The sequence below is a fragment of the Stegostoma tigrinum genome, chromosome 22 (genome assembly GCF_030684315.1).
Source record: "Stegostoma tigrinum isolate sSteTig4 chromosome 22, sSteTig4.hap1, whole genome shotgun sequence".
In the NCBI taxonomy this organism is placed as follows: Eukaryota; Metazoa; Chordata; class Chondrichthyes; order Orectolobiformes; family Stegostomatidae; genus Stegostoma; species Stegostoma tigrinum.
In genome coordinates, this window is record NC_081375.1 from 21,218,500 (window position 1) to 21,237,116 (window position 18,617).

Sequence of the window (18,617 nt, forward strand, 5' to 3'; positions counted from 1 at the left end):
ATCCCATTGACATTCATGAGTCCTCCCATGTTCTTTCAGAGCTCATTCTTGCTCTGAACCCTCATGATCCCTTCCTTGATGACTTCCCACTGACCTAGCACTGATGTAGCAAGCCTAGTTTCTCAGTTTCACATCTCAGCTTAGTAAAACTAGCTCTTCCCCAGCTGAGAACTTTTATTCTTCTCGTCTTTCATCTTTGCCACAATTACCCTAATCCTAAATGCATTAACATCACTTCCAAAAAGTTTCCCTCAACTGAAATCCTTTTAACCAGGCCAGCTTCACTCCCTAAAACCAAGTCTTGAAACTCCCCCTCCCAAGTTGGGAACGTTCCCCTGGATGAACTTGATACTAACGTTATAGACAGCACAGTGTGAAGCAGCAGGCCGGGCAGTTTCGAGTCAGCTTTCCTGCTCCTCTGATGCTGCCTGGCCTGCTGTGTTCCTCCGGCTCTTGACTCCAGCATCGGCAGTTCTTTATCTCTCGATACTAATGTTGTCCTAGTTGAAATTCCAATAGTTGAATTGTTCCACTATTACTGTCTAGTTTGTGTTCTTAAGAGACTTGCCTACACATTCTCCCATCAGCTTCCTCCAAGCTGCAGTTAGGAGAACGGAAAATCAAAATCTCACTTATTACAGACATTTATATTTGCAGTATATCTGTTCTCCCGCCTTATCAGCTACTGCCAATGTGACTTTGTCTAACGCAAGTTCAACATCAGTTTCTAAGTGGTCTATTTTGCACAAGTGAAATAATTCACTCAGAGTGAAGCGTAACACATTAATTTCAATATGGAGTAATTTTGCAATCGGAGCCAACTTCATCATTTGTCTTTCCCTTCCTGTTCGTGCAATGTTTAATTGACGTCGCCAGAGGCGGGATGTTTTCGAGTTTCGTTTTCCTTGCCCTGACGCATCTGTCTCAATGAATGAAGAAAGGTTTCGTTTGTACATATCATCCTTTAGGAAAACTAGCTCTGTGCAGATCAATAATGATGCTGGCCACTAACTTCACCTTACACGAGCTGAGAGGCAACCGTCCGACCCTTTGTAATTGAAATGATTTGAAATTTCAGGGTCCTTTTCAATTTTTTTTGGATCGCTCATTCTGCATCTGAGTATCGATTGAGTCGCAATAAAATCTCCAGTGTGGGCAAGCGGATCACTTGGCGAATTATAACAGCTACTTTATGAACCTTTGTCGCCTTTGGGGAATAGTTTTTATTTGAATCTGTGAAGTCATTGCTTCTTGCTAGCATCTGCCGAATATATCTGGAGTTAAATGTTCTTCTTTGACAGTTGAAGCGAAAGCAGATTAACTTCAAGAGATCCCCCAGAAGACCGTCCATTTGAAACAAAATGGCAGAGGTAAGGTTTCGCTTTGGCCCCATCATAAAGAATAATTGTTTTTCATGAATGAATGAAACAGTAAAACCCCAAGCCCCGCAAATTTCTAATTTAAGAAGAGGGTGGATATTCAGTGATGTGATTTCTCACTAAAGATTTATGTTTGAGGAAAGAGCTGCCTATTTTCTGCAGTTCCTCGTCGTTTAACAGCACGGTAATATTCAGGTGAATTGTGCTGTTTGCCTTCTAAGGTTATGTATCCCTCATACATGGTAAATAAAGTTGCCTTAGTCACAGGGACCAAAGAGCTGCTCTCTCATTAGAGAGCAATGATTGAGCGTAACCTGAAGGTCACCACACCTCAAGCAAAGTGGAGCAGGTGGGAGCTTTGTGCTAACTTCAGTTGGCGCTGCCGTCTCTCTGCATCATAAACCAGCCATCCAGCCAACTGAGCTAGCTGATAGGTATGGCACCCAAAATTGTATGCAGTATGAGGTGAAATCAGGGATTTGTACATCTCTGGCAAAATTCCCTTCTTCCTTGATTCTATCACTTTGCAATTGGCATTGAATATGGAGGGATGTCCTATTTTCCCAAAAATACGTTGTTTTTCCTGTGTAAATTAACAGTGATTCTAATGTTAGTGAGATCTGGAATTCCTTTTAAATATACCGATTAATCTCGGAGATTGACAAAATGTTGATGGGCTAGCTGGCAGTGAAATCCAAGTGAACTTTAGAAATGAATAAACCCTGTGGACTCAAGTACTTTTGACATTTCTCATATTGATCATGTTTCATTTCTGTTGCAGAGAAATGATTACCAACCAGAAGACATTGACTGCTTTTTCTACCAATACCAGATTCAGTGCGAAGAAGTAAGTTTAATTCAGCTCTTTGTTGATATAAATAACCAAAATATTTATTTTATACATTGAAACTTACATGGACCATAAGCAAATCTTTGATTATTAAAATTTTCTTTTTGTGAGAAGGGAAATGCTGGCCAAACCATATTTATTTCCCAACCTTCAAAAAGACCGTCTTAGATCACTGAATTACTTTTGATGATGTTTCACAATGGTAGAAATGACCTTTACATTATTTGTTTATTTACAGGAGCTTACCATATTTCATTAGAGGGTTTAAATAGTTAACCACATAAATGTGGGACTGAAGTACCCCATTCTTTAAAGCCCCCAGAGTCCTGCAATCTCATGAGAGAGGGAAGGCCGGGTTTGAATTTAACTTGAAGGTTCCTATACCTCAGGTAACGGGGCAAGGTAGAAAAGACAAGATGTTCATAGTAACCTCAGCTGGTACAGGAATTGAACCAGCACTGTTGGCTTCTCTCTGCTTTGCAAACCAGCCTTCCAGATTACCAAAGCCCTTCAAAGAACTAGTACAGACTCAGAGGCAAATGGTCTCCTTCTCTGGTGTTCCATTCTGTGATTCCATAACTCTGACCCTAGCACAATAAATTCCTTTTTAATTTGAATGAACCCTTTTTTTCATCTCTCAAATATTCATCCAATCTGAAGGTGACTACTGAATATTTATTTGGTGAAATATGCATTTCACCTCCTTATAGTTCATTTGTTCAAAAGTTTTCGAGAATTTGAAAGCTCAATTCTTGGAATTAATAAATCATGTGCTTCCATGAACTTAAATAATTATCTGCTCAGTAAATTAGAAGTTGTTATTCTGTACATTTCTCAATTTCTGTGCTTTATTATTCAATATTAGGGGAGGCAGTGGCCTAATGGTATTATAACTGGATTGTTAATCCAGAGACCGAGATAATGTTCTGGGCACCCAGGTTTGAATTTTGTCATGGCAGGTGGTAGAAATTGAATTCCACAAACATCTGGAAATAAGAATCTAATGATGACCATGAATCCATTGTCGATTGTTGGAAAAACCCATCTGGTTCACTAATGTTCTTAAGGGAAGGAGATTGCCATTATTACCTGGTCTGGCCTACATGTGACTCCAGACCCACAGCAATGTTGACTCTTAACTGCCATCTGGGCAATTAGGGATGGGCAATAAATGCTGCCTAGCCAGTGACTCCCTCATCCCATGAATGAATGTTAAAAAGCATTTATTCAATGCACACACTATAATGTGTACAAGGCAAAAAGGATCCCTGCTCATTTTGGAAACTGAAAAAGTTAATGTGATTAAATTTGATAAAAATTGTTCCATACAATTTCCTCTTAAGCACATATGTAGATTTCCTGATGGGAAGTACTGTTTACAGTTACAATGGTCAATCATAAGTATGATATATTGTTTTGACAGCGACAATGCCGGTTTCTACATAGAGATAGCTGTAAGTTATCAGCAGATGTTTGCCTTGTGTGGCATGAACACAAGAAGTGCACGAACAGAGACTGCCCCCAAAAACATTTGAATCACGAGGTATGATATGATCTTGTTACATTTCAAGCAATTTTTTGACGATTTTGACCTATGTTTGTTTTAAAGATTGTGACAAGGAAACTATCATCAATTGTTATTTAAAGGTCTCATCTGATGCACTATAAAAAGGATGAGGAAGTCTTCCATCCAACTCTGATCTGGCCTATGTGCGACTCCACAGTGATGTGGCTGACCATTCTTTCACTTACTCAGTCATGGCTCAGCAAGCTATCCATTTCCATAGCAATTATGAATGGACTTTAAATGTATAATGTTTGGTTTTAAGAATTAAACTGTAACTGTAGCAAATGAAAAATTCAATTAAAGCAGCTTGGAGTCCATTTCATTTAAAAGGTTAAAACCTTGTTGCTTTAACAGCTTAACCCCTATAACAGGAACATCTAAAAATAGCAAAATAATAAAACAAAGAACTGCAGAAGTTCGCGATCTGAAACAAAAACAGAAATTGCTGGAGAAACTCAGCAGGTCTGGCAGCATTTGCAGGAAGGAATCAGAGTTAATGTTTCAAGCCCAGTGATTCCTCATCAGACCTGTGATTATAAAATAACAGGAGGGCTTATTTAGGAAATCTAAAAATGGGAGGGCTGTTCTTTGTGTTTGCAACTAAGTGCAGTACAGAGATTGATTCGGTTTGGGTGTTGGGGAAAAATTAATTTACACAAATTCAGTGAGTCTTGAAAGGTTATAAAGCTCATTTACATCATCAAATGAAAGAAAACGTTATAAATAAGAACATTAGCGAGCACTTCCACTCTGTCTGTAGAATGACCCTGACGTCTCAGTTGCTCATCCTTTCAATAAACCACGTTGCTCTTATGCTAACGTTTCTGACCTGGGCCTGCTGCAGTGTTCCAGTGAAACTCAATGCAAGCTCAAGGAACAACACCTCACAAGGCACTTTGCAGCCTTGAGCTCTCAATGTTGAATTCCATAACTTCAGAAACTGACCGCGTTATTGTCTGTTCTCTGTTTTTCTTACATTCCCTTTCACCGTCTCTCTCTCACAGGCTTGTCTTGTTTGCATCTTGTTTAATTTGTTCTTAGTATAGAGGATCCATTCTATCCTTTTTACACACTAATTTACATGCATTTTATATTCCTTTTTCTCTTTCTCCACCATTGGCAATCTCTTTGCCTTTTACATGGGCCTCTGCCTCTGTCAAAAGTATGAAGAAAGCATATCCAAACACCTTTCAGTTCTGAAGAGTCATACTGGCCTTGAAACATTAAATTAGTTTCTCTTTCACTACAGATACTGCCAGACCAACTGTTTCTCCGACATTCTGTTTGCTTGGAAGACTTTTTGGTTTCAATTTATCTGCATGTTTGCTGGGAAAAGACTTTTGTTGCAGTTTGGACCTAGTGTGGATTCCAGCTCACTGATAGGATTTATGCAAAATAAATGCCACTTAACTGTCAGCACAGTAAGTCTCTGACTTTGTCATTGACTGTGTGAAAGGCTACTTAATCACATTTGGAAACTTGTGACGAAACAAACGTTGAAAGATTTCCTATTTTTTGGAGCCAGTGGGAGAATCTATACTCAGGCTTATAATGTCTGATTGTCAAAGAAAGCAGCCTGCAGATTAGTTTGTATTAGAAATGTAATAAGAACGAGGGACAGGACCTCCACAGTCGAGGGAGGAGAAATAAAAATTTTACCTCAAGTAGCAACTGAAGCTGAGGGAAATTCTCCAGAGGACCATGGCATACTTATGATGGTCCCTGCAGAAGAATTAACTTGCAATTTCTTGGGGAGGTAAGAAGTAAACTTGAGGGCATACACACTGTAAAGAATTATAAACCACATTGTTAGGTCAGCCATATTTGCTTTGTTTAAGATAACAATGTGTGGAGCTGGATGAACACAGCAGGCCAAGCAGCATCTTAGGAGCACAAAAGCTGACGTTTCGGGCTTAGACCCTTCACATGAAGCGTCTAGGCCCGAAACGTCAGCTTTTGTGCTCCTAAGATGCTGCATGGCCTGCTGTGTTCATCCAGCTTCACACTTTGTTATCTCAGATTTTCCAGCATCTGCAGTCCCCATTACCTTTGCTTTGTTTAATTTGTGTTGTAATTTGTACAATAGTTAGTTTGGTCTAAAAATGTGAAATCTTGTGCATTGGTTGAAATGGGGAGTTTGCATTTCTTTTTAAATGTTAAATGTTAGGCCTATGTCATAACATAATGTTACTCCTTTACCAGCCAGTTATTTAAGAACAATAATATCCCATGACTGACTTCTCAGTTGTCTTATACACCTACTAATGAAGGATGACATCCAAACTGTAGCACTGCAGGAATCCTAGCCGTGAATCTGTATCCCTCCATTCATCTGTTTCGCTCCATTCTATAATAGCGTGCATTACTATCATAGTAAATTGAAACCATCATACCTGTGATGATATATCAAAATCATTATTTCTTGCTATTTCTTTCCAAAACTGCTTGAGAATACTCTTAAGATTTTGGCAGCATCTATGTGCTAGTAATGTGATTGCATTGCAGAATCAAAAGAGATGAAGATACTTGGAGAAGGAAGTACGACTAACTGCAGCCACCCCTTCACTGCTGGTGTGTCAAAAGCCACCAGCTCCATTCCTCACAGCACTGTAGCTGTACTTATACCACATAGATTTTAGAGATACATAAAGGTGGCTTACCATGATCTTCTCAGAGGTAATTAGAGATAGAACATAGAACTGTACAGCACAAAATTTAAACCAGTCATGAAATTAGTCACTATTAGTAATTTCATTTGTTTCTTGGGGAAGATTAGTTGTATAATAATAAATGAATATGCATTTACAGACCCTGAGGAGGTACTTCTTATGTGATCAAGAGTATCCAAATCATTGCTGTAAGCGTGAAAGCTGCCACATGTACCATGAGAAAGTCAGCTACATCAATGGATGTTACCGTTCTGCAAACGAAAGTACTGTTCTTTTGTATACTTTTATGTATAGCTTGATAATTTGGTAAACTGGTAGCATTTTGACAGGAGATAAGCCATCCTGCCATTCTCCAGTGTTTACTCAGATGTGCTTAGAAACCAAAACAAAAAAAGCTCATTGAAAGTTCAATTTTTTGTAGTCTGTTGTTCAGCAAGGCCTTCTCACCATCATCTGTATGTTTGCTGAGTTACACTAACTGAAATTAACGTAACATTTTTATCATTGAGTTAATTCCCTCCTCAGTCTCACTCCTGTGTGTCTATGTAGCCTTCAACTGTCCTACACCCACCAATCCCTTATATTCTCTGTTCCTTTGATCCTGATCTCTTGTTCATTCTTTCCTCCCTTTTTTTAGTATTAGATTCCCTACAGTGTGGAAACAGGCCCTTCTGCCCAACAAGTCCACACCGCCCTGACATATCCCCCTATAACCCACACACCCCTGAACACTATGGGCAATTTAGCATGGCCGGTCCACCCAGCCTGCACATCTTTGGACTGCGGGAGGAAACCGGAGCACCTGGAGGAAACCCATGCAGACACGGGAAGAATGTGCAAACTCCACACAGACAGTTACCCGAAGCTGGACATCGGTATTGGTGTCTGTGCTGTAAGCCACACAGGCCCCATTGTTTGCAATGCTTCCCCTAAATCTTCTCCTTTAAGACGCAACTTAAAGCCCATGTTTTGACCAAGTTTTTGCTTGTGCCCCAAATTTCTCTTTCCAATTTTTAATTTGCACACATTTCTGTGACACAGCTTGGAACATTTTCCATGTTAAAGACTCTACATAATTGCAAGTTGTTATTGTAAAATTTGCACAAGGATTTTGAAAACAATTAAAATTATATTTTCTGAGTATTTTAGAATGAAAGCTAACATCTTGCTAATAAGTCATGAACACAAGCATAGAATGTCCCACACCATGTCTTAAAGAATGCAAATAAACTGCACATTTACATGAACGCTGCACTCTGGAGCTATGAATAATGATGGTAGAGTTTCTAAAGTTGTTCTCATTGCATTAATGACCAACCAATTAGCAACTCATTTAGTAAATTCCATGCTGGGTTAGAAACACTAACAATGTCTGCTGCAAAAGCTTTCTTGATCACACCTACTTTAGCAGGTCACAGAATGACATGGACACGTGGCTATAGATATCTCCAAGATCTACTCTACATACATGAGAGTTTAATATTCGGCATCAGTGATGCCACCCGAAGGTTGCAGGAACAGCAACTCATATTCCGCTTGGAAACCCTGCAGCCCAATGGTATCAATGTGGACTTCACCAGCTTCAAAATCTCCCCTTCCCCCACTGCATCCCAAAACCAGCCCAGCCTGTCTCCGCCTCCCTGACCTGTTCTTCCTCTCACCCATCCCTTCCTCCCACCTCAAGCCGCACCTCCATTTCCTACCTACTAACCTCATCCCACCTCCTTGACCTGTCCGTCTTCCCTGGACTGACCTATCCCCTCCCTACCTCCCCACCTATACTCTCCTCTCCACCTATCTTCTTTTCTCTCCATCTTCGGTCCACCTCCCCCTCTCTCCCTATTTATTCCAGAACCCTCACCCCATCCCCCTCTCTGATGAAGGGTCTAGGCCCGAAACGTCAGCTTTTATGCTCCTGAGATGCTGCTTGGCCTGCTGTGTTCATCCAGCTTCACACTTTATTATCATAGGTCAGAGGAAGCTTTTTCCCTTGAAGATAGACAGGAGTGTCATATTTTGACATGAGTGAAACTTGGAACAAAGAATAATTTTTATGAACTTTAAACTCAACTTAATACACTGTAGAGGATTGTTTTTCATTTTCTTGTCCTGAATGGCCTATGCATCAATGAGTATACCTTCATCAGTAAAAATCATTAGATCAATATTTAATTTAAATGCATCTTATAAGTTGGTAGAAGTTACTCACAATAAATTTATGAAAGTCTAAGAACTAATACAATCTGTTTTTTTTCCCCTAGTTCCAGTGTTAGCTGGAGAGAGAAGGTAAGATGATTCACTATTTGTCGAGTGTGGAGCTGGAGGAACACAGCAGGTTAGGCAGCATCAGGGGAGCAGGCAAGTTGATGATTCAGGTTGGGACCCTCCTTCAGAAATTTCTGAATGCTTTTCTGATGCTGCCTGGCCTGTTATCTTCCTCCAGCTCCAAACAGTGTCATCTCTGACTCCAGCATCGACAGTTCTTACTATCTCTGAATAGAGTAACATGGGTAGTTTTATTCTGTTTTGAGCCTGATTTGTCATGACAGATATCCTAGAATAGTTGCAGCACAGGAGGAGGCCATTTGGCCCGTGCTGTCCATGCCAGCTGTCTGGAAAAGCAAATCACCTGACCCAGTTCCCAATACTTTCCCCATGGCCATGTAGTGATTCTTTTCTCTTCAGACAGTTGCTCAGTTCACTTTTGATAGCCATGGTTGAATCTGTCTCCATCAGGTTATCAGGTAATGCATTTCAGATCCTACTGCATAAAAAGACTTTCTTAAAGTTACTTCTTTTGCCAATTTCCTTAAGTCAATGCCTTCTGGTTCTCTAGTCTTCTGCCAACAAAAGCAGTTTCTCCCCACTTATTCTGACTATACCCCTCAAAATTTTGAACAGCACTATCAAACTTCACTTTAATTGTCTCCCATACAAGGCAGCAACCCTAGCTTCTAAAATGTATCTGCGATCAATGTGCTCCATATTGTTTACTCATGCTGATATTCACTGTGAAGGGTCAACCATGAGACAAGTAAGTGATAATCCACAAATGATTACCATACTGCAATGTTTTCAGTGTATTTCTTAAAAGAAATGTTCCACAAATCCCATTTCTTCCTGTTGAATGATGCAGGTTTCTTTGTCTTCTCTTTCACCAGAATTGAACGTAATACATTTATGGATAAAAACTATTCACAGACACAGATGTCTCTGAAAAGTGCAATGCAGTTTATAAAGATATCTGTGGAATTCATCCAGCGTGCTGTAGGAAGCAAGAAGCTGTCAAGGGAAAGAGGAAAACGATACGTTAAAGAGGTTTTGTTTTTGTTTTATTGTCATGATAATAAAGTTTAGAAGGATAAGTCTGTTAATTAGTACTAACGGATATATATAGAACATAGAACATTACAGCACAGTACAGGTCCTTCGGCCCTCGATGTTGTGCCGACCTGTCATACCGATCTCAAGCCCATCTAACCTACACTATTCCATGTACATCTATATGCTCATTCAATGACGACTTAAATGTACCTAAAGTTGGTGAATCTACAACCGTTGCAGGCAAAGTGTTCCATTCCCTTACTACTCTCTGAGTAGAGAAACTACCTCTGACATCTGTCCTATATCTTCCACCCCTCAATTTAAAGGTATGCCCCCTCATGCTCACCATCACCAGCCTAGGAAAAAGACTCTCCCTATCTAACCCTCTGATTATTTTGTATGATTCAATTAAGTCACCTCTCAAGCTTCTTCTCTCTGATGAAAACAGCCTCAAGTCCCTCAGCCTTTCCTCGTAAGACCTTCCCTCCATACCAGGCAACATCCTAGTAAATCTCCTCTGGACCCTTTCCAAAGCTTCCACATCCTTCTTATAATGCGGTGACCAGAACTGTACGCAATACTCCAAGTGCGACCGCACCAGAGTTTTGTACAGCTGCAGCATAACCTCTTGGTTCCGGAACTCGATCCCTCTATTAATAAAAGCTAAAACACTGTATGCCTTCTTAACAGCCCTGTCAACCTGGGTGGCAACTTTCAATGATCTGAGTACATGGACACCGAGATCTCTCTGCTCATCTACACTGCTAAGAATCTTACCATTAGCCCAATACTTTGCCTTCCGGTTACTCCTACCAAAGTGCATCACCTCACACTTGTCTGCATTAAACTCCATTTTCCACCTCTCAGCCCAGTTCTGCAGCTTATCTATGTCTCTCTGCAACCTACAGCATCCTTTGTCACTATCCACAACTCCACCGACCTTCGTGTCGTCTGCAAATTTACTAACCCATCCTTCTACGCCCTCATCTAGGTCATTTATAAAAATCACAAACAGCAGTGGACCCAACACCGACCCTTGCGGTACACCACTAGTAACTGGTCTCTAGGATGAACATTTCCCATCAACTACCACCCTCTGTCTTCTTTCAGCAAGCCAATTTCCGATCCAAACTGCTATATCTCCCACAATTCCATTCCTCCGCATTTTGTACAATAGCCTACTGTGGGGAACCTTATCGAACGCCTTGCTGAAATCCATACACACCACATCAACCGGTTTACTCTCATCTACCTGTTTGGTCACCTTCTCAAAGAACTCAATAAGGTTTGTGAGGCACGACCTTCCCTTCACGAAACCGTGCTGACTATCCCAAATCAATTTATTCTTTTTATTTTTTTCTAGATGATATATATATGAGACTATACAGCGCTGAAAATTACGTTGCAGTAATTTTCTATACTTCTTCAAATGAATAGTTTAATTATCATAAACTTGTGTAAATGTAAACTAGAGCAATAGATTTTATTTGGTTATTTTCATCGATCTTGGTGTAATATTTGTTAGACATAATTCCCACATAATCATTATAATTTAATTGTCGATATATTGCAGCCATCTATAACTTTTATAAAATTTAATAAAGCATTTGTGCGAAATTTGTATTTTTTGCCTTTAGAGTTGGGCTTTTTTGACCACAATTTCCCTCAATATTCCCTTACTGTAGGAGTAAGATACAATTTTGTGATCCAACTTCACTACCAACCCTAGAGAGTTGATTGTCATTGCTGAAATTTGTCATTGTTAATCTTTACAGATACTGCATACAATTCTGTTTCTATGTCATATTAACAATCCTTCTTTTGAACCACGAGACGTTTTGGAAGAATCAGTGGAATCTTGGTCGAACAAGCTTCCCGACGTGTTTGAACAGTACAAAACACATCTTCCAACTCGACCGCCTTACACAATTCTGCTTGAAATAGTGAGTAAAAGTGACATCGACCAGCGAATCTAATGTGTCCCAGCACAATTACCAACTTACTGGTCCTGTTATTTCATTGTTTTTTAAAATTTTTAAATAAATATTACAAACGTTCTTTACACAATTTTGTTTGATTTGCTCAGATGTTAGGTGGTTGAGCAGGTTCTTCACACTACTCTTCATCAGCATTACAACCAGTATTTATTAACGTCAATAGTTCAGTACCAGTAACTCGGAAGACAAAATGAAAATGTCCAGAGCGACTATTAACCCAAGCGTGATATCTGATGTAATATATGAGGAATAAACAATGATTTACTGAATAGAGTGCATAAATTGAGCCATTTGTGCATTGAATAGAGCCAGTGACCTGTTACATATTATTCATATTTGATGTGAAATGTAATTGCTTGGAATTTGTCTAAATAACATCCAGTGATACTCAGTTTTAAATCTGTAAATGAAACAACAATTTCAGGTAATGGTCAGGTTCTCTACATTTAGAATCTTTACCTGTTTCACAAATATTGTCAATACTAATTAACTCTAGCATGGCAAATAGTATTGTTAAAAGGATGCCTACTCTCAAACCATTTTTTCAAAATGGCAGATGCAAACTTTTTTTCATCCTGCCTCGAATTTCCCACTCATTTTACCTCAAAACTGTCTTGGCTACAGTGCAATGTGCAAGTGTACAAATCATATGTCCTCTAGTTTTTGTTATCAGTTAAACAATAATAACAGTTGAAATGTACCTTGACATATTAAACCTTGCAGCATCCTGGGAATGAACAAAGTTAAATCATTTCTTTAAATAAAAAGACACCAAAAACTAAAGGCAACTTACAGTATCCAAGCTCAGCAGGCATATCTCTGGGAATACATTTCCTTCTGGTCTGTCAAAATGCCGCGAGCCCCAGTCTTTTAGCCCCAGTCTTCCTCATCACTGCATCACACCCAGAGATGACATGATGCAGACATTATGCATAGACATGGAATTGAATATCGCATGAATGCTGGTGCCATTCAAGTATATATTTCATGACCTCTTTCGATCTGAAAATCATCTAAGTGCCCTTTGATTTGCATCAAATCATAATTTAATCACATAGTCTGTCAACTGATCCTGGGAAAGACCAAAGTGATTGATTTTTGTACATGCCATAAGCTCTGTCCCTTTTGTCATTGACTCCAGTCCCATCTCTCTTATTCATCAAATTTTTCTGAAACAGACTGTGCAAAAATTTAGCATTTTGCTCAATCCGGAATACAGCATTGAACTTCACATCATCAAGACTGCCTATTTCTAATTCTTATCCACATTTTTGTCAAATGTACACAATCATATCTTGCTTTCAATCCTCGACTCATCAAGAAGTCCAGCAAGAACAAATCTTAATTGCGAATTTTCTTTCCTATATTAAGTCTCATTCATACATTACTCCCATCCTTACTCTAGATTTATGATTGCTCCAGCACATTACTTTTAAAATTCTTACCCTTGGCTTCAAGTCCCATGAGAACTTGACCTCCTGCATTTGCGTCCTTTGTGGCCGTATCGCTTCCCACAGTCTCTGGTCCCCACTGGTCTTCTGTGCATTTCCTTTCCATTCACCTCACCATTGTGGCAAAGCCATCAGCTGCTTCACCTTTATTACCTGGGATGCACCAACTAAACCTTCTTTATTTCTCCCTTCATCTTTAAAAACTTTCCTTAAACTCCAGAATTTTGACCAACCTTTCAGTCATACCGCTCCTAATCTCTCCCATCGTGGTTTTCATTTGTGAAGGGCATAGGATTGTTTTAATGGCAAAACCTGTATTAATATGCATGTTTCTGTTTTTGTGATGAACAAATGATGTTTTTCCAAACTTATCTGTTGTGCATTGAGATAGCTAAACGATTAGTTTAACTAGTATCCATTCCATTCTGCTTACAACTAAGTTGAGCATTGATACTTATATATGATACTGTAAAATAACCCACTGACCTTTTAGCTCTAAAAGCTAAATTCAATTCCAACATTGACTAATTAGGTAAATGTTTGCACAGCATAAATTTGATGTTTACAATCAGTTCTTACTTGGGAAAATGGCACCAGAGAGAAAACTTAGTTAGAGAGGCCTTAAGGTCGATCTCTGGAAAATGGAAATACAACATTAGATTGGCACAGTGGCTCAGTGGTTAGCACTGCTGCCTCACAGTGCCAGGGACCTGAGTCCGATTCCAACCTTGGGCAACTGTCTGTGTGGAGTTTGCAGGTTCTCCCAGTGTCTGAGTTGGTTTCCTCTGGGCGCTCTGGTTTCCTCCCATAGTCCAAAGATGTGCAGGTTAGTAGGCATGGCCAAGCTAATTTGCCCACAGTGTCCAGGGATGTGCAGGCAAGGTGGATTAGCCATGGGAAATGCACGGTTATAGGGATAGGGTAAGCAGTTCTGTCTGGGTGGGATGCTCTTTGGAGGGTCAGTGTGGAGTCAACAGGCTAAATGGCCTGCTTCTACACTGTAGGGATCCTATGATCAACATTAATGTGAAGTGAGATGGAGTGTTATTCTTTGGTGAGCCATGGGCAGATCAGTGGTACGGAGAACTGAAAACTTATTTTGCAATCTATTTAAGAATGTTCAACACTGGATAACTGCAAAACTATGGTGCAAACATCCCACATTTTTAGGGGCACAGAATCGCCAAAGCAAACATTATTTCATTGGCCACTCACCAGTGTTTATGCCAGACACAGAAATATTAGCCCGGAACTTAATTTGCAATATTAGTCTTTGATTGCTCTCTATTGCATTAGTGGAGGCTCTAATATATTTCAATAAGCTTACAAAGCCATCAGCGAAAATAGTGGACAAATGAATGTGAGTTTAACATGTTAAGTGTTTACCCACTGCACTGGGAAAAGATATTTCAAATTTTCTCTTCTTTTCTCAGGTGGTTGACTTGGAAAAATCAAACATTACCGAATTAATTTTAGATACTCTCTCAAGTCTAAATACACAAATGACTGTGGAAGAAAATCCCCAAGAAGGCAGGGGATGTGGTAATGTCTTTTGTTATGTATCAACAGTTGTCAGCTGCTGTTTCTTCTACAACTTGGCTACAAAACAGAAAACAGACAATTATTTTGGTGCCTCAGTTTCATGCTCTGGAAGGCATCAGAGAGAACTCATGATCGACATACTGTGTTACCACACATGGAATGAAGATATTAGCCTGGCAGTATGTCTGACTGCAGAGAGAATGAATACAGGCCTCCAACAGGCTATTCAATTCCGCCCTATTGTGTGTTCTCGTGCGTACCAAATGAAGAATAATTCTAACATGCAGACAAGAATATATTCAGTCAATGGCAAACATCAACAACATACCCCCATACCACCTTGTAGAAAATGCCTGGATATGTTCCCAGACATAGGAAATAATCTACAACAGCAAAACAATGACCGTGCATTTTGGCCATATGGGAACTGTGCTGAGGTGGAATCTTTAAGCAGGCTTCTGAATGCCCATGGGTACGTCTGCAATAGAATGCCTGCTCCTGTAGGGGTTAGATTCACTTTGCAATTTCTTAAGCGTAAAAAAAGAGGAAGAATTATACATAACTTAAAACTATTTAATTTTCATGTAGGTAATAACATTTTATTTTACACACCTGATGATCTACAGAATGCAGTTTAATGAAGGTTGTCTTATTATGCAACTGTTTTTGTGTAAAGAGTGACTTACAAACTGTAATATTACAGTCATTAAAATGGTCAGATGGCTTGAGTGCTCAAAACTATATTACTGAGCTGCAAAAACTAAAATAGAAATTTATGTTTGAAGGTCAGAATAGTATTTGTATATACTTTGGACTTTGGAAACCTGGCTTGGAAGGTGGTGGAGGTGGGGTCTTTGAATATGTTTAGGGGAGAGAGAGCTAGATTATTGTTAGGTAAGGGAATCAAAGATTATCAGGGATGGATGGGAATGTGGAATTCAAAACACAAACAGACTGCATCATCTTATTGAATGGCAGAGCAGACCAGAGTGACTGAATGGCTGACTACACTCCTAATTCATATGTTCGAATGTATGTTAAACCTGGATGAATTTCTGTGTCACAACAATTATCACACTACATTTGGTAATATTTATTTGAAAGTTGTGTTCATGGTCAATTAATCATTTACTTTTAAAGTCTGTTTAATTTTGTAAATAAATGGAAAATATATATTCAAAATTACTGACCTGAATTTGGAGCTTGGATAATTAAATGATACAAGTCAATCTTGTCAATTTCTTGTTTTGATGATGAGCGAGAGAACCTATTGCTAATTATCTGGTTTATCTTTGCCCTTTTCCCATTGAAAAATTTGATTTTGGCACAATGTGAATTTTAAGGAATGGTATTTAAAAAAACACTTGCATTGAGTGTGACAGCCACATTCAACCGAGAGTGACATCAAAGTACTGGTAGTAAAACTGGAAGCAGTGGGTATCAGATGGCAAATTCTGCTGTTCGGAGACATACCTGACACATAGGAAGGTGCCTATAGTTGTTGGAAGTCAGTCATCTTGGCTTTGGGACATCTCTGCAGGAGTTCCTCAGGGTTGTGTCCTCGGCCCAACCATCTTTAACTGCTTCATCAATGCATTTGCCTCCATCATAACGTCAGAAGTGGGGATGTTCGGTGATGTTTGCATCATGGTCAGCACTATTCACATCTTAAATACCTGAAACAGATCATGTCCAAATGCGACAAGATCTAGACAATATCCAGGCTTGGGGTGACAATTGGCAAGTGACATTCACATGACAGATGCCAATCTGTGACCATCTCTCATAAGAGACAATCTAATGACCGCCCCCTGACATTTAATGGGAGTTAGGGGAATGTGTCTGGGCGGGATGCTGTTCAGAGGATCGGTGTGGGCCTGTTGGGTTGAATAGGGATTCTATGATCCATGATTCTATCATCGCTGAACGTCAGCTTTTGTGCTCCTGAGATGCTGCTTGGCCTGCTGTGTTCATCCAGCTCCACACTTTGTTATCTTGGATTTTCCAGCATCTGCAGTTCTCATTGTCTCTGATTAACATCCTACAGGTTACCATTGTCCAGAAACTCAATTACACCTGCCACATAAATGCAGTGGCTACAAGAACAGGTCAGAGGCTAGGTGATAAGTCACCTCTGATTCCCCAAAGCCTGTCCATCATCTACAAGGCACATGTCAGGAGTGTGATGGAATACTCCCCACGTGTTGAAATGGGTGCAGTTCTAACAACACTCAAAAAGCTTGATACCATCCAGGACAAAGAATTCCCTCTGTCACCAGTGCTCAGTCTCACCTGTGTGTGCTATTTGCAACATGCAGAAATTCACTAAAGATCTTTTAACAGCAGCTTCCAAACCATAATCACTTTAATCTAGAAGGATCAGGCCAGTTGACACATGAGAACACCATTATCTTCAAGTTCCTCTCCTAGCAACTTGCATCCTGGCTTTGAAATATATTGCCATTCCTTCACTGGTGTTGGGTCAAAGTCCTGGAATTTCCTCCCTAACACTATTGTGCATCAACATAGAGAACATGGACTGTAGCAGCTGAAAAAGGCAGCTCACCACAACCCTCTCACGGCAACTAGGAATGGGCAATAAATGTTGGCCAGCCAGTGACTCTCATATCCCGTGACTGAATAAAAACCTTTGATATTTTAAAAAGCTATGTCCCGCTTCTTTAGATACTTTCAGTGATTTCCCTTCATGACTCTCCCGAGTAGACAATCCCAGACATTCGCTACTTTATGATAAGAAAAGCCTTCACATCTCATTTTTAAATGTACGTCCTCTTGTTTGAGAATCCTCCACCACTAGAATCACCTTCTGAATATCTAAGCTGTCAAGACCCCTCAGACTCTGGCATGTGTCAATAAGGTCATCCCTCATTCCATTCAAATAAAGGCACAAATTGTTTAGCTGTTCTAGCTTCCTTCTCCTTCTTTTGCTGTTGCTATCCTACCTCCCAGTCAGGTCACTGAGCCTGAAGTAGCTTGTGTCTTAATGAATCAGGGTGCTATGCCAAACGGTCAGCAGCTTTCTACTCAGTCTGTGTTGTGAAAGCCCGAATCCTTCAGGATGCCATGCAGTCTATTCCAATAACTTGGCCTGTGGCTGCTGTTTGAGCGATGGCCAGTCGAGAGCTGGGAGAAGAGAACCTGCTGAAGATGGGTATTTGGGCACCGGTGCGTAACAAACTGTGTCTCAAAGCAGGGTTTGATGGTTGGCCAGTCAGCAACAGCTACATCTGATAAATTATTCAAAATAAACAAATCATGGTTTTTCTTGGAGGTGTGCTGGGGTGACTTGATGTGTGAATACTGGTTGTGATCCGAAATGGGGACAATCAGTTTTTAACAAAAGTTTCAATTTCTCATTATCATGGGGGTGCAGTCTGCAGTCGTTCTCTTTGCAGAAAGAGTTTCAAAGAATGATCTTTGCTCTGGCAATATCGATAGTGATAAGGTCTCATTCCCAATGACATGAAGTTCTCAGTTGATGAATTTTAATTTCCGGGAAATTATCCTTCGATAGGCTTTCCTGGGAGTCGTAGACAGTTTTAAGGTGGTTGGTCCTCGCATGCAACAATCGTTATTTTGCAAAGTTATTTAAACATTTCTTTGTAAATTCATGCTGACCTTGTCTGCCTTCACGTCAGGTGACATCGGTGGCATTCAGTAAGTGCTGAAGCTCATTTCAGCTCTACACTCTCGAGCCAAAGCCTAGTTGATGAGATTTAAAGACCCAGCTACTAGATTACTTCTAGGCTCTTATTTTTGAATACCAAATCATTCTCTGAATCCACAGAACAAAAACAAAGAGGCAAAGGAAAATAGG

General features: G+C 39.9%; 1 protein-coding gene across 2 annotated transcripts; it reads left to right on the plus strand.

Annotated features, from left to right (window-relative positions):
* The first annotated feature begins 920 nt into the window (after positions 1 to 920).
* Positions 921 to 15,890, plus strand: LOC125463697 (uncharacterized). Of its 2 annotated transcripts, XM_059653685.1 has the most exons (8): positions 921 to 1,370; positions 2,161 to 2,226; positions 3,653 to 3,772; positions 6,605 to 6,728; positions 8,727 to 8,751; positions 9,627 to 9,783; positions 11,565 to 11,732; positions 14,671 to 15,890. In XM_059653685.1, the coding sequence occupies exons 1-8, from the start codon at positions 1,362 to 1,364 to the stop codon at positions 15,415 to 15,417; spliced, it is 1,416 nt and encodes a 471-aa protein (XP_059509668.1). In that variant the 5' UTR covers positions 921 to 1,361; the 3' UTR covers positions 15,418 to 15,890. The 2 variants fall into 2 exon arrangements, with proteins under 2 accessions (XP_059509668.1, XP_048411245.1); XM_048555288.2 differs by lacking the exon at positions 11,565 to 11,732.
* The last annotated feature ends 2,727 nt before the right edge of the window (positions 15,891 to 18,617 follow it).